At 53.5% G+C, this 14,552-nt stretch overlaps 1 protein-coding gene and 4 non-coding genes across 5 annotated transcripts; 4 read left to right on the forward strand and 1 right to left on the reverse strand.

The window, feature by feature from the left end:
• Positions 1-1,259: 1,259 nt before the first annotated feature.
• LOC137314926 (uncharacterized) lies at positions 1,260-2,363 on the forward strand. The gene has a single exon (XM_067979925.1). It carries the CDS (start codon positions 1,311-1,313, stop codon positions 1,983-1,985), a length of 675 nt encoding a protein of 224 aa, XP_067836026.1. The 5' UTR covers positions 1,260-1,310; the 3' UTR covers positions 1,986-2,363.
• A 6,577-nt stretch (positions 2,364-8,940) lies between these two features.
• Positions 8,941-9,012, forward strand: trnaq-cug (transfer RNA glutamine (anticodon CUG)). Its single transcript has one exon. It is a non-coding gene; the product is annotated as a tRNA-Gln (tRNA).
• A 324-nt stretch (positions 9,013-9,336) lies between these two features.
• On the forward strand, positions 9,337-9,408 carry trnaq-cug (transfer RNA glutamine (anticodon CUG)). Its single transcript has one exon. It is a non-coding gene; the product is annotated as a tRNA-Gln (tRNA).
• A 1,780-nt stretch (positions 9,409-11,188) lies between these two features.
• trnaq-cug (transfer RNA glutamine (anticodon CUG)) lies at positions 11,189-11,260 on the reverse strand. The gene has a single exon. It is a non-coding gene; the product is annotated as a tRNA-Gln (tRNA).
• A 631-nt stretch (positions 11,261-11,891) lies between these two features.
• trnaq-cug (transfer RNA glutamine (anticodon CUG)) lies at positions 11,892-11,963 on the forward strand. The gene has a single exon. It is a non-coding gene; the product is annotated as a tRNA-Gln (tRNA).
• The last annotated feature ends 2,589 nt before the right edge of the window (positions 11,964-14,552 follow it).

The raw sequence follows: 14,552 nt of genomic DNA on the forward strand, positions 1-14,552 counted from the left end.
TAGCAAACACCAAGCAGTTGACCCGAGAAGCTGTGATCGGACCCCAGTATGAGCAAATCACGCAGCACGTTTGTAGTTGAATTGAGTAAGTTGGTGACTCCATTCACCAAACGGACGATAGCGAATCAGCAGCCTTCAAAACACTCTGAGCGAGACTAATTTCTACGCCACCGTTTGTGGTGAGTGAGGGTTTAGAGCGAAGGGACGCAGGCATCCTGTTAAATGTCAGATTTAGGACAGAGAGCAGGAGAAACTCTTTTACACGGTTAAGTTGAGACAGAAACCCGACGAGAGTTTGTGATTGAAGTAGAGACCAGATCAAAGTTTAAGGACAGGTTAGATTGATGTTGGTTACACTTGGGAGGAAATAAACCGCTCACTGGTCAACTGAGGGCTTTGGTGATAGGGTCAGGGTCGGGATTTTATGAATATGGGCAATGTGGCTTCTGAAGGGAATTGACTGTGGGGCAGGGTGGGGACTGTGGGGCAGGGTGGGGACTGTGGGGCAGGGTGGGGACTGTGGGGCAGGGTGGGGACTGTGGGGCAGGGTGGGGACTGTGGGGCAGGGTGGGGACTGTGGGGCAGGGTGGGGACTGTGGGGCAGGGTGGGGACTGTGGGGCAGGGTTGATGTGGGGACTGTGGGGCAGGGTTGATGTGGGGACTGTGGGGCAGGGTTGATGTGGGGACTGTGGGGCAGGGTTGATGTGGGGACTGTGGGGCAGGGTTGATGTGGGGACTGTGGGGCAGGGTTGATGTGGGGACTGTGGGGCAGGGTTGATGTGGGGACTGTGGGGCAGGGTTGATGTGGGGACTGTGGGGCAGGGTTGATGTGGGGACTGTGGGGACTGGGGCAGGGTGGGGACTGTGGGGCAGGGTGGGGACTGTGGGGCAGGGTTGATGTGGGGACTGTGGGGCAGGGTGGGGACTGTGGGGCAGGGTGGGGACTGTGGGGCAGGGTGGGGACTGTGGGGCAGGGTGGGGACTGTGGGGCAGGGTGGGGACTGTGGGGCAGGGTGGGGACTGTGGGGCAGGGTGGGGACTGTGGGGCAGGGTTGATGTGGGCAGGGTGGGGACTGTGGGGCAGGGTGGGGACTGTGGGGCAGGGTGGGGACTGTGGGCAGGGTGGGGACTGTGGGGCAGGGTGGGGACTGGGGCAGGGTGGGGACTGTGGGGCAGGGTGGGGACTGTGGGGCAGGGTTGATGTGGGGCAGGGTTGATGTGGGCAGGGTGGGGTGGGGTGTGGAGGCCTGTGCTTTGCCCTGACTCTCTGCTCTCTCCTGCAGAGTCCGCTGTAGTCCTTGACCTCCTGATGACTCTCCCTGACCAGCTGCAGGGCCTGAGCTGGCGTGAGCTGTGGACCCACATGGACCTCACCTACAGCCGCCTGAACCGGATCGGTCAGCCGCCCGGCAGGCCCGAGCTCCCCGTCCCCACCGCTCCAGGAGCAGATCAGGACCCTGGTCCCCACACCCCACCGAGCCCCGGTGCACCGACCGTTCGACCCCTGACCCCAGGCCCCGACAACCAGCCCATGACAACGGGACCAACAGCCCCGCAACAGGCCGCGACCCAAACCAGCCAATCGCAGAGCACTCGCGCACCTCAATCCGTCCAATCGGGGATTGCGGCTGAGGATTCTTGTGTGTCGGGTCTGCCGGTGTCCGATTGGCCGGTGGCGTGCCCTTTGAACCCCTTCGCCGTTCCCGTAAGGCTATTGGTCAGAAGGGAGACGCCGACCTCATCAGAGGTCCCGGTGGGGCTGCAGGCGCCGACCCCTGACCTCCCGGTGGGGCCGCAGGCGCCGACCCCTGACCTCCCGGTGGGGCCGCAGGCGCCGACCCCTGACCTCCCGGTGGGGCCGCAGGCGCCGACCCCTGACCTCCCGGTGGGGCCGCAGGCGCCGACCCCTGACCTCCCGGGGGGGCCAACGCCGGCGCCGACCCCTGACCTCCCGGGGGAGGCCAACGCCGGCTCCGACCCCTGACCTCCCGGGGGAGGCCAACGCCGGCACCGACCCCTGACCTCCCGGGGGAGGCCAACGCCGGCACCGACCCCTGACCTCCCGGGGGGGGCCAACCCCGACCCCTGACCTCCCGGGGGATTCCAACGCCGGCACTGACCCCTGACCTCCCGGGGTGGGGGTGGCCGCCATTGTGCTGCCCCCAGTGGACCCTTTGCTGAGGGGGTCACGGGGCTTTGGGGGGGGGGAAATGAGGAGTTGGGGTGTCTCCTGTACTGGGCGGGGGGCGGGGGGCTTCTCCAGTGCCGATGCTCGGAGGGATTTGCCAGGATGAGTTGTCTGATTTCTGTTGTGATTTTTTTTTATGGTTCTGTGAGTTCAGTAAAGTATTTTTCGCCATGATGGTTTGTTTATTCCTCCTTCTGTGCCCGCTGTGTGTTTTATAAACGCATCGTTTGATTGTGGGGACATGGGGGTAAAAGCGATTATAACCTGGACACCGACACATCCCCAGTCTGTGCCCAGTGACCCTGGACTGAGTCCCCAGGGTGAGAGAGAGGAGTGATCCGCCCAGGGTCCCATCTCCTGATCACGGCACAGTCACCCCGGGTGGGCAGTGCCTGTGTGTTGATTGGGGTCGCACTCGTCTGATAGTTCTCATGGCAATACCTGCCAACACTCAGTGGGTGACACTCTCATCTCTGACTCAGAAGGTCGTGGGTTCGAGTCCCACTCCAGAGACTCGAGTACATAATCCAGGCCGACACTCCCAGGGTCAGTACCGAGGGAGCGCCGCGCTGTCGGAGGGTCAGTACTGAGGGAGCGCCGCACTGTCGGAGGGTCAGTACTGAGGGAGCGCCGCACTGTCGGAGGGTCAGTACTGAGGGAGCGCCGCACTGTCGGAGGGTCAGTACTGAGGGAGCGCCGCACTGTCGGAGGGTCGGTACTGAGGGAGCGCCGCACTGTCGGAGGGTCAGTACTGAGGGAGCGCCACACTGTCGGAGGGTCGGTACTGAGGGAGCGCCGCACTGTCGGAGGGTCAGTACTGAGGGAGCGCCGCACTGTCGGAGGGTCGGTACTGAGGGAGCGCCGCACTGTCGGAGGGTCGGTACTGAGGGAGCGCCGCACTGTCGGAGGGTCAGTACTGAGGGAGCGCCACACTGTCGGAGGGTCAGTACTGAGGGAGCGCCGCACTGTCGGAGGGTCGGTACTGAGGGAGCGCCGCACTGTCGGAGGGTCGGTACTGAGGGAGCGCCACACTGTCGGAGGGTCGGTACTGAGGGAGCGCCGCACTGTCGGAGGGTCGGTACTGAGGGAGCGCCGCACTGTCGGAGGGTCGGTACTGAGGGAGCGCCGCACTGTCGGAGGGTCGGTACTGAGGGAGCGCCGCACTGTCGGAGGGCCGGTACTGAGGGAGCGCCGCACTGTCGGAGGGCCGGTACTGAGGGAGCGCCGCACTGTCGGAGGGTCGGTACTGAGGGAGCGCCGCACTGTCGGAGGGTCTGTACTGAGGGAGCGCCGCACTGTCGGAGGGCCGGTACTGAGGGAGCGCCGCACTGTCGGAGGGTCGGTACTGAGGGAGCGCCGCACTGTCGGAGGGTCGGTACTGAGGGAGCGCCGCACTGTCGGAGGGTCGGTACTGAGGGAGCGCCGCACTGTCGGAGGGTCGGTACCGAGGGAGCGCCGCACTGTCGGAGGGTCGGTACCGAGGGAGCGCCGCACTGTCGGAGGGTCGGTACCGAGGGAGCGCCGCATTGTCGGAGGGTCGGCACCGAGGGAGTGCCGCACTGTCGGAGGGTCGGTACCGAGGGAGCGCCGCACTGTCGGAGGGTCGGCACCGAGGGAGCGCCGCACTGTCGGAGGGTCGGCACCGAGGGAGCGCCGCACTGTCGGAGGGTCGGCACCGAGGGAGTGCCGCACTGTCGGAGGGTCGGTACCGAGGGAGCGCCGCGCTGTCGGAGGGTCGGCACCAAGGGAGCGCCGCACTGTCGGAGGGTCAGTACTGAGGGAGTGCCGCACTGTCGGAGGGTCGGTACTGAGGGAGTGCTGCACTGTCGGAGGGTCAGTACTGAGGGAGCGCCGCACTGTCGGAGGGTCGGCACCGAGGGAGCGCCGCACTGTCGGAGGGTCGGCACCGAGGGAGCGCCGCACTGTCGGAGGGTCGGCACCGAGGGAGCGCCGCACTGTCGGAGGGTCGGCACCGAGGGAGCGCCGCACTGTCGGAGGGTCGGCACCGAGGGAGCGCCGCACTGTCGGAGGGTCGGCACCGAGGGAGCGCCGCACTGTCGGAGGGTCAGTACTGAGGGAGTGCCGTGCTGCCCTGTGGTCGGCGGTGATGTCTTTGGTTGAGACGTTAAACTGAGGCCCCGTCTGCCCCCTCAGGTGGACGTAAAAGATCCCAGGGGCACTTTCCAAAGAGCAGGGGAGTTCTCCCCAGTGTGTATATCCCTCAACCAACATCACTAAAATAGATTATCTGGTCATTTATCGCATTGCTAGTTGTGGGATCTTGCTGTGCACAAATTGGCTGCTGTGTGTCCCACATTACAACAACTGCGGAAGTACTTTGTGACCTGTACAATGCTTTGGGCCGTCCTGAGGCGGTGGATGACGCTGGAGGAATGCAGGTTCCTTCTCCCTGGACGCTCGTCGCCCGAGCTTCCTCACTCCTCGGGTGAGGGGTGGCGAACCTGACACACGAGGAGGTGGTCAACGAGGGGAGAATGGGGCCCTGGTTCAGCACCCGATGTGGAGGAAGAAAGCTGAGAATCAGAGGGGCAAACCCAGAGACTGGAGACAAAAGCTGGCCGAGAGGGTGAGTGAGATGGGCTGGAGGCGGTGATCTGAATCTACGACAAGGGCCGAGACCGAGCTGCACCACTCAGAGCGAGACATGCTGGAAGTTTAATCTCCACACGAACGAACGGGCCGAAGAGGTCCCAGCCCCTCTCGCCTCGCCCTCTGCCTCGCTCCCCCTTCCCCCCTCGCGTCTCCCTCCTCCCCCGAGCTTGCCCCTCTCCCCCCTCACCTTGCCCGCTCCGCATTCTCGCCCGGCTCTTCCTCCACCCTCCCCCCTTACCAACTTTTGACCCAATCACGGACTGATCACTAATGGGAGTGCGGTGCTGCGGCCCTGTGTGTTGGACAGGTAGGAATGGGTGGAATATCACCAGCTCCTGTCGATGAGGTTGCTATATTGGGGGGGGGTAGGGGGAGCAGAGAGGAATGAAATCTGAAATGTAACAGGCAGCGAGTGTAAAAGGGCCAGGCACCCCTCCCTCCCTCTCTCTACTCCCACTTCCTCTGCCATCATCGCCCTCATTCCCATCCTACATCCCCCTTCTCTGCGAAACAGCGGAAGCAACATGCTATCGACAGAGCTAAGCGATTCCACAACCAACGGATCAGATCAAAGCTCTGCAGTCCTGCCACATCCAGTCGTGAATGGTGGTGGACAATGAAACAACTAACGGGAGGAGGAGGCTCTGCAAACATCCCCATCCTCAATGATGGCGGAGTCCAGCACGTGAGTGCAAAAGACAAGGCTGAAGCGTTTGCAACCATCTTCAGCCAGAAGGGCGGAGTGGATGATCCATCTCAGCCTCCTCCCGATATCCCCACCATCACGGAAGCCAGTCTTCAGCCAATTCGATTCACTCCACGTGATATCAAGAAACGGCTGAGTGCACTGGATACAGCAAAGGCTATGGGCCCTGACAACATCCCAGCTGTGGTGCTGAAGACTTGTGCTCCAGAACTAGCCATGCCTCTAGCCAAGCTGTTCCAGTACAGCTACAACACTGGCATCTACCCGACAATGTGGAAAATTGCCCAGGTATGTCCTGTCCACAAAAAGCAGGACAAATCCAATCCGGCCAATTACCGCCCCATCAGTCTACTCTCGATCATCAGCAAAGTGATGGAAGGTGTCGTCGACAGTGCTATCAAGCGGCACTTACTCACCAATAACTTGCTCACCAATGCTCAGTTTGGGTTCCGCCAGGACCACTCGGCTCCAGACCTCATTACTGCCTGGGTCCAAACATGGACAAAAGAGCTGAATTCCAGAGGTGAGGTGAGAGTGACTGCCCTTGACATCAAGGCAGCATTTGACCGAGTGTGGCACCAAGGAGCCCGAGTAAAATTGAAGTCAATGGGAATCAGGGGGAAAACTCTCCAGTGGCTGGAGTCAGACGGAGCACAAAGGAAGATGGTAGTGGTTGTTGGAGGCCAATCATCTCAGCCCCAGCACATTGCTGCAGGAGTTCCTCAGGGCAGTGTCCTAGGCCCAACCATCTTCAGCTGCTTCATCAATGACCTTCCCTCCATCATAAGGTCAGAAATGGGGATGTTCGCTGATGACTGCATAGTGTTCAGTTCCATTCACAACCCCTCAGATAATGAAGCAGTCCGATGCATGCAGCAAGACCTGGACAACATCCAGGCTTGGGCTGATAAGTGGCAAGTAACATTCGCGCCAGACAAGTGCCAGGCAATGACCATTTCCAACAAGAGAGAGTCTAACCACCTCCCCTTGACATTCAACGGCATTACCATCGCTGAATCCCCCACCATCAACATCCTGGGGGTCACCATTGACCAGAAACTTAACTGGACCAACCACATAAATACTGTGGCTACGAGAGCAGGTCAGAGGCTGGGGATTCTGTGGCGAGTGACTCACCTCCTGACTCCCCAAAGCCTTTCCACCATCTACAAGGCACAAGTCAGGAGTGTGATGGAATACTCTCCACTTGCCTGGATGAGAACAGCTCCAACAACACTCAAGAAGCAGGAAACCATCCAGGACAAAGCAGCCCGCTTGATTGGCACCCCATCCACCACCCTAAACATTCACTCCCTTCACCACTGGCGCACTGTGGCTGCAGTGTGTACCATCCACAGGATGCACTGCAGCAACTCGCCAAGGCTTCTTCAACAGCACCTCCCAAACCTGCGACCTCTACCACCTAGAAGGACAAGGGCAGTAGGTACATGGGAACAACACCACCTGCACGTTCCCCTCCAAATCACGCACCATCCTGACTTGGAAATAGATCACCGTTCCTTCATCGTCGCTGGGTCAAAATCCTGGAACTCACTTCCTAACAACACTGTGGGAGAACCTTCACCACACGGACTGCAGCGGTTCAAGAAGGCGGCTCACCACCACCTTCTCAAGGGCAATTAGGGATGGGCAATAAATGCCAGCCATGCCAGCCTCGCCAGCGACGCCCACATCCAATGAATCAATTAAAAAAAAATAGAATAAAACTCCCTTTACACTGTCCCATTAAACACTCCCAGGGCAGGTACAGCACGGGTTAGATACAGAGCAAAGCTCCCTCTACACTGTCCCATCAAACACTCCCAGGGCAGGTACAGCACGGGTTAGATACAGAGTAAAGCTCCCTCTACACTGTCCCATCAAACACTCCCAGGGCAGGCACACCAAGGGTTAGATAAAGAGTAAAGTTCCCTCTGCACTGTCCCATCAAACACTCCCAGGGCAGGTACAGCACGGGTTAGATACAGAGTATGATATAGCTTGAGGACTGTGTACAGTTCTGGTCACCACATTACAGGAAGGATGTGATTGCACTCGAGAGGGTACAGAGGAGATTTACAAGGATGTTGCCAGGTCTGGAGAATTTTAGCGATGAGGAAAGATTGGATAGGCTGGGGTTGTTTTCATTGGAACAGAGGAGGCTGAGGGGAGATTTAATTGAGGTGTATTATGAGGGGCCTCGATCGAGTGGACAGGAAGGACCTATTTCCCTCAGCAGAGAGGGCAATAACCAGGGGGCACAGATTTAAAGTAATTGGTAGAAGGATTAGAGGGGAGCTGAGGAGAAATGTTTTCACCCAGAGGGTGGTGGGAGTTTGGAACTCACTGCCTGAAAGGGTGGAAGAGGCAGAAACCCTCAACTCATTTAAAAGGTACTTGGATGTGCACTTGAAGTGCCGTAAACTACAAGGCTACGGACCAAGAGCTGGAAAGTGGGATTAGGCTGGATTTCTCTTTTGAGGCCGGCACAGACATGATGGGCCGAATGGCCTCCTTCTGTGCCGTAAATTTCTATAATTCTATGAATCTATGTAAAGCTCCCTCTACACTGTCCCATCAAACACTCCCAGGGCAGGTTATACACAGAGTAAAGCTCCCTCTACACTGTCCCGTCAAACACTCCCAGGGCAGGTTATACACAGAGTAAAGCTCCCTCTACACTGTCCCGTCAAACACTCCCAGGGCAGGTTATGCACAGAGTAAAGCTCCCTCTACACTGTCCCATCAAACACTCCCAGGGCAGGGACAGGGTTAGATGCAGAGTAAAGCTCCCTCTACACTGTCCCATCAAACACTCCCAGGGCAGGTACAGCACGGGTTAGATACAGAGTAATGGTCCCTCCAAACACTCCCAGGGCAGGTACAGCACGGGTTAGATACAGAGTAAAGCTCCCTCTACACTGTCCCATCAAACACTCCCAGGGCAGGTACAGCACGGGTTAGATACAGAGTAAAGCTCCCTCTACACTGTCCCATCAAACACTCCCAGGGCAGGTACTGTACGGGTTAGATACAGAGTAAAGCTCCCTCTACACTGTCCCATCAAACACTCCCAGGGCAGGTACAGCTCGGATTAGAGACATAGTGATTATCCGGCAAGACTGCAATACGAGCTGCGCTGAGCAGTGTGAAACAGAAGCAGTGACGAGGGAAGTGATCGACTTGACGGTAGCTGTGTGATTGTCTGAGCATCGATACTGAGCAGAGGGGAGAGTGGGGAAGCTGAAGGTATGGATGAGAAAGGGCCGAGCCAAAGTGGAAGGGTGGAGATGGAATTGTCCAGTGCTTGCAGTTTTGCTGGTGGGAGAGGTTTGCCAGTCGCCTCGAGGGGTCAGTGATGTCTCGACATTGCCGTGCTGAGAAAAGAGCCAAGTGTCTTTGAATGGTGGGAGATCAACTCAACCCTGTGTGGGTTCCATGGTGTAATGGTGAGCACTCTGGACTCTGAATCCAGTGATCTGAGTTCAAATCTCAGTGGAACCTGTTTTGGATCAATCCCTGTGTTTCCCATATGAAAGGAGTCACTTTTTAAAATGTGTCCACAGATCGATTCCTGAGAAGAAACATTCAAAAATCCTCCAGCCACGTGAGCTGCTCCTGCAATCCATGTTACTGGAGCTCTCAGTCCACATCATTGCACGATGTCTGATTTCTTTCTTGGCTGTGAATTTTAATTCTGAAGTTGAAAGGATTCACCTCTTCACGTCAGACGTCAAGTCCCACTGAACTGGAGTGAGGAGAGATTCCAGTTTCTGTGAACGATCGGTGAGCTGGAGAAAGTAGAGTTTTCAAAGGACAGAAAGTTTCAGTTCCATGGTGTAATGGTGAGCACTCTGGACTCTGAATCCAGTGATCTGAGTTCAACTCTCAGTGGAACTTGAATTCTTCTTGTCCCAGCTGTGAGAGACAAACAAGTAAAAGACACCTTAACCAATCACTGCTGGGCAGTTTTCTGCCTTAATCAATGAGGATCGAGCTCCTGGTCTCGATTTCAGATCATAATCTCAGCCTGTCTTTCCCTTTCCCCAATCAGCAGAAGAGAAAGTTGTTTTTTGTTCAATGCTGTGTTTCACTGCAGAAAATGAGAGATTTTTTTCTTGTCCGTGTCATAGAATCTCAGTATCACAGAATGTTCCAGCACAGAAGGAGGACATTCGGCCCATCGTGCCTGTGCTGGCTCTTTGAGAGACCTATCCAATTAGCCCCACACCCCTGCTCATTCCCCAGAACCCTGTAAATTCTTTCCCTTTAATTCTTTTTGATGAGGGCAATGCGGTTGATGTGGTGTTTATAGACTGTCAAAAGGCGTTTGATAAAGTGCCACATAATAGGCTTGTCAGCAAAGTTGAAGCCTATAGAATAAACGGGGCAATGGCAGCATGGATACAAAATTGGCTAAGAGACAGGAAACAGAGTAGTGGTGAACGGTTGTTTTTCAGACTGGAGGGAAGTATACAGTGGTGTTCCCCAGGGGTCAGTATTAGGACCACTGCTCTTTTTGATATATATTAATGGTCTGGACTTGGGTATAGAGGATATAATTTCATAGTTTGCAGGTGACCCGAAACTCGGGAATGTAGTGAACAATGTGGAGGATAGTAACAGACTTCAGGAGGATATAGACAGACTGGTGAAATGGGCAGACACATGGCAGATGGAATTTAACACAGAGAAGTGTGAAGTGACACATTTTTGTAGGAAGAATGAGGAGAGGCAAAATAAACTAAATGGTACAATTTTAAAGGGGGTACAGGAACAGAGAGACCTGGGGGTGAATGTACACAAATCTTTGAAGGTGGTAGGACAGGTTGAGAAGGCTGTTAAACAGCAGATGGGATCCTGAGCTTTATTAATAGAGGCAGAGAGTACAAAAGCAAGGAAGTTACGCTGAACTTTTAGAAAACACTGTTTAGGCCTCAGCTGGAGTATTGGGTTCAGTTCTGGGCACCGCACTTTAGGAAGGATGTGAAGGCCTTAGAGAGGGTGAAGAGGAGATTTACTAGAATGGAACCAGGGATGAGGGACTTCAGTTATGTGGATAGACTGGAGAAGCTGGGATTGTTCTCCTTGGAGCAGAGAAGGTTAAAGGGAGATTTGATTGAGGTGTTCAAAATTATGAAGGGTTTTGATAGATTAAATAAAGAGAATCTGTTTCCAGTGACAGAAGGGTCAGTAACCAGAGGACACAGATTTAAGGTGATCGGCAAAAGAACCGGAGGCGACATGAGGAAACATTTTTTTACACAGCGAGTTGTTCTGATCTGGAATTCACTGCCTGAAAAGGTGGTGGAAGCAGATTCAATCGTAACTTTCAAAAGGGAATTGGATAAATATTTGAAGGGATGAATTTACAGGGTTATGGGGAAAGAGCAGGGGAGAGGGACTAATTGGACAGGTCTCTCAAAGAGCAGCACAGGCACGATGGGCCGAATGGCCTCCATTTGTGCTGTTACATTCGATGAAACAATGATATTTGATGCAGACAAGAAAAAGATCAGACATTGTGCAATGATGTGGACTGAGAGCTCCAGTAACATGGATTGCAGGAGCAGCTCACGTGGCTGGAGGATTTTTGAATGTTATACTCAGGAATCGATCTGTGGACACATTTTAAAAAGTGACTCCTTTCACATGGGAAACACAGGGATCGATCCAAAACAGGTTCCACTGAGATTTAAACTCAGATCGCTGGATTCAGAGTCCAGAGTGCTCCCCATTACACCATGGAACCCACACAGGGATTGAGTTGAGCTCCCACCATTCAAAGACACTTGGCTCTTTTCTCAGCACGGCAATGTCGATACATCACTGACCCCTCGAGGCGACTGGCAAACCTCTCCCACCAGCAAAACTGCAAGCACTGGACAATTCCATCTCCACCCTTCCACTTTGGCTCGGCCCTTTCTCATCCATACCTTCAGCTTCCCCACTCTCCCCTCTGCTCAGTATCGATGCTCAGACAATCACACAGCTACCGTCAAGTCGATCACTTCCCTCGTCACTGCTTCTGTTTCACACTGCTCAGCGCAGCTCGTATTACAGTCTTGCCGGATAATCAGTGTATAAACATTGCAAGGCACTGATGGAGAAAGTTTGGAGTGAAAAGAAAATGTAAACAATTCCTTCATTTCTAGAAACAGTGCTTTGAATTTCTACAAGTTTTCCTGCTGAATGCAGATTGCAGAGAAAAGTTCAGCAAACACCATTCTTTTGTGCAGTGAAACGCAGCATTGCACAAAAAACAACTTTCTCTGCTGCTGATTGGGGAAAGGGAAAGCGGAGTGACCATTGACATCACACATGGGGCAAGTGCACTCGATGTTGGTCTGTGCATGGGCACTCGTGAACTCCTCACTGAGTGTGGTTCCATGGTGTAATGGGGAGCACTCTGGACTCTGAATCCAGTAATCTGAGTTCAAATCTCAGTGGGACCTGTTTTGGATCAATCCCTGGGTTTCCTGTATGAAAGGAATCACTATTTAAAATATGTGTTTAGGTCAATTTATGAAATGCAGAATCTTCCTGCACGGGTGCCATTTGGCCTGTTGTGTCTGTGCTGGACAGAAAAGAGCTTTTCGATCTAATTCCAGCTCTTGGTCCGTTGCCCTGGAGTTTACGGCACTTCAGGTGCATATCCAAGTGCCTTTTAAATGAGTTGAGGGTTTCTGCCTCTTCCACCCTTTCAGGCAGTGAGTTCCAGACTCCCACCACCCTCTGGGTGAAAACATTTCCCTCTAATCCTTCTACCAATCACTTTAAAATCGATGCCTTCTGCTCACTGATGTCTCTGCTGAGGGAAATAGGTCCTTCCTGTCCACTCGATCGAGGCCCCTCATAATACACCTCAATTAAATCTCCCCTCAACTGTATGCCTTTTCAACCACCTTATCTACCTGTCCTGCTACCTTCAGGGATCTGTGGACTTGCACTCCAAGGTCCCTCACTTCCTCTACACCTCTCAGTATCCTCCCATTTATTGTCTATTCCCTTGCCTTGTTTGCTCTCCCCAAATCCATTACCTCACACTTCTCTGGATTGAATTCCATTTCCCACTTTTCTGCCCACCTGACCAGTCCATTGATATCTTCCTGCAGTCGACAGCTTTCTACCTCACTATCAACCACACGGTTATCTGCCATGTGTCTGCCCATTTCCCCAGTCTGTCTCTATCCTCCTGAAGTCTGTTACTATCCTCCACATTGTTCACTGCATTCCCGAGTTTCGGGTCACCTGCAAACTATGAAATTATACCCTCTATACCCAAGTCTTGGTCATTAATATATATCAAAAAGAGCAGTGGTCCTGATATCCACTCTTGGGGAACACCACAGTCTACAACCGTTCACCACTACTCTCTGCTTTCTGTCCTTTAGCCAATTTTGTGTCCACGCTGGGACTGTCCCTTTAATTGTTAATTCTTAAGTTGAAAGGATTCACCTCTTCACATCAGACGACAGGACCCACTGATCTGGAGTGAGGAGAGATCAGTGACTGTGAATGATCAGAGAGATGGAGAAAGGAAACTCTTTACAGTTTGTGGTTCCATGGTGTAATGGTGAGCTCACTAAACTCTGAATCCACCGATCTGAATTCAAATCTCGATGGACCCTGAGTTGGATCAATCCCAAACTTCCCCTTCAGTGTGGATTAATAAAGGGAATCTGAATGGCCTCATTCTGTGCTGTAACGATTCTATGATTCTTTGATTTGAAGTTTATATCTTATAGAGAATTACATGGAAGGTACAGCACAGAAACTGGCCATTCGGCCCAACAGGTCCATGGTGCCTCCTCCCACCCGAATTCAGGTCACCCTATCAGCATATCCTTCTATTCCTTTCCCCTCATGTGTTTATTGACCTTCCCCCTTTAAATGCATCGATACGAGTCGCCTCAACTGCTCCTTGTGGTAACGAGTTCCACATTCTAACCACTCACTGGGTAAAGAAGTTTCTCCTGAATTCCCAATTGGATTTATCAGTGACTATCTTATATTTATGGCCCCGAGTTCTGGTCTCCCCACAAGTCAGAACATCTTGTCTACATTTACCCTGTCAAACCCTTTCATAATCTTAAAGACTTCTATCAGGTCACCCCTCAGTCTTCACTTTTCCAGAGAAAAGAGTCCCAGCCTGTTCAATCTTTCCTGATAGGTATAACCTCTCAGTTCTTGTATCATTCGAGTAAATCTTTTTTTCACCCTCTCCAATGATTCGATACACTTTTTATAATATGGAGACCAGAACTGTTCCCAATGCTCCAAGTGTGGTCTAACCAAGGTTCTATCCAAGTTTAACATAACTTCCCTGCTTTTCAATTCTGTCCCTCTAGAAATGAATCCCAGCGCTCGATCTTCCTCTCTCTCCAAACTTTCTCCATCAGTGCCTTGCAATGTTTATACACTGATTATCCGGCAAGACTGTAATACGAGCTGCGCTGAGCAGTGTGAAACAGAAGCAGTGACGAGGGAAGTGATAGACTTGACGGTAGCTGTGTGATTGTCTGAGCATCGATACTGAGCAGAGGGGAGAGTGGGGAAGCTGAAGGTACGGATGAGAAAGGGCCGAGCCAAAGTGGAAGGGTGGAGATGGAATTGTCCAGTGCTTGCAGTTTTGCTGGTGGGAGAGGTTTGCCAGTCGCCTCGAGGGGTCAGTGATGTATCGACATTGCCGTGCTGAGAAAAGAGCCAAGTGTCTTTGAATGGTGGGAGCTCAACTCAATCCCTGTGTGGGTTCCATGGTGTAATGGGGAGCACTCTGGACTCTGAATCCAGTGATCTGAGTTCAAATCTCACTAGAATCTGAGTTCTTCTTGTACCAGCTGTTTGTGACAACCACATAAAAAACACATGGATGTTGCTCCTGGGCAGTTTTCTGCCTGAATCAATGAAAATCAACCTTCTGTCTTTCCCAAATCAGCAGAAGAGAAAGTTGTTTTTTGTTCAATGCTGTGTTTCACTGCAGAAAATGACAGATTTTTTTCTTGTCCGTGTCATAGAATCACAGTATCACAGAATGTTCCAGC

The sequence above is a fragment of the Heptranchias perlo genome, unplaced genomic scaffold, assembly GCF_035084215.1.
Source record: "Heptranchias perlo isolate sHepPer1 unplaced genomic scaffold, sHepPer1.hap1 HAP1_SCAFFOLD_526, whole genome shotgun sequence".
NCBI classification, from domain to species: Eukaryota; Metazoa; Chordata; class Chondrichthyes; order Hexanchiformes; family Hexanchidae; genus Heptranchias; species Heptranchias perlo.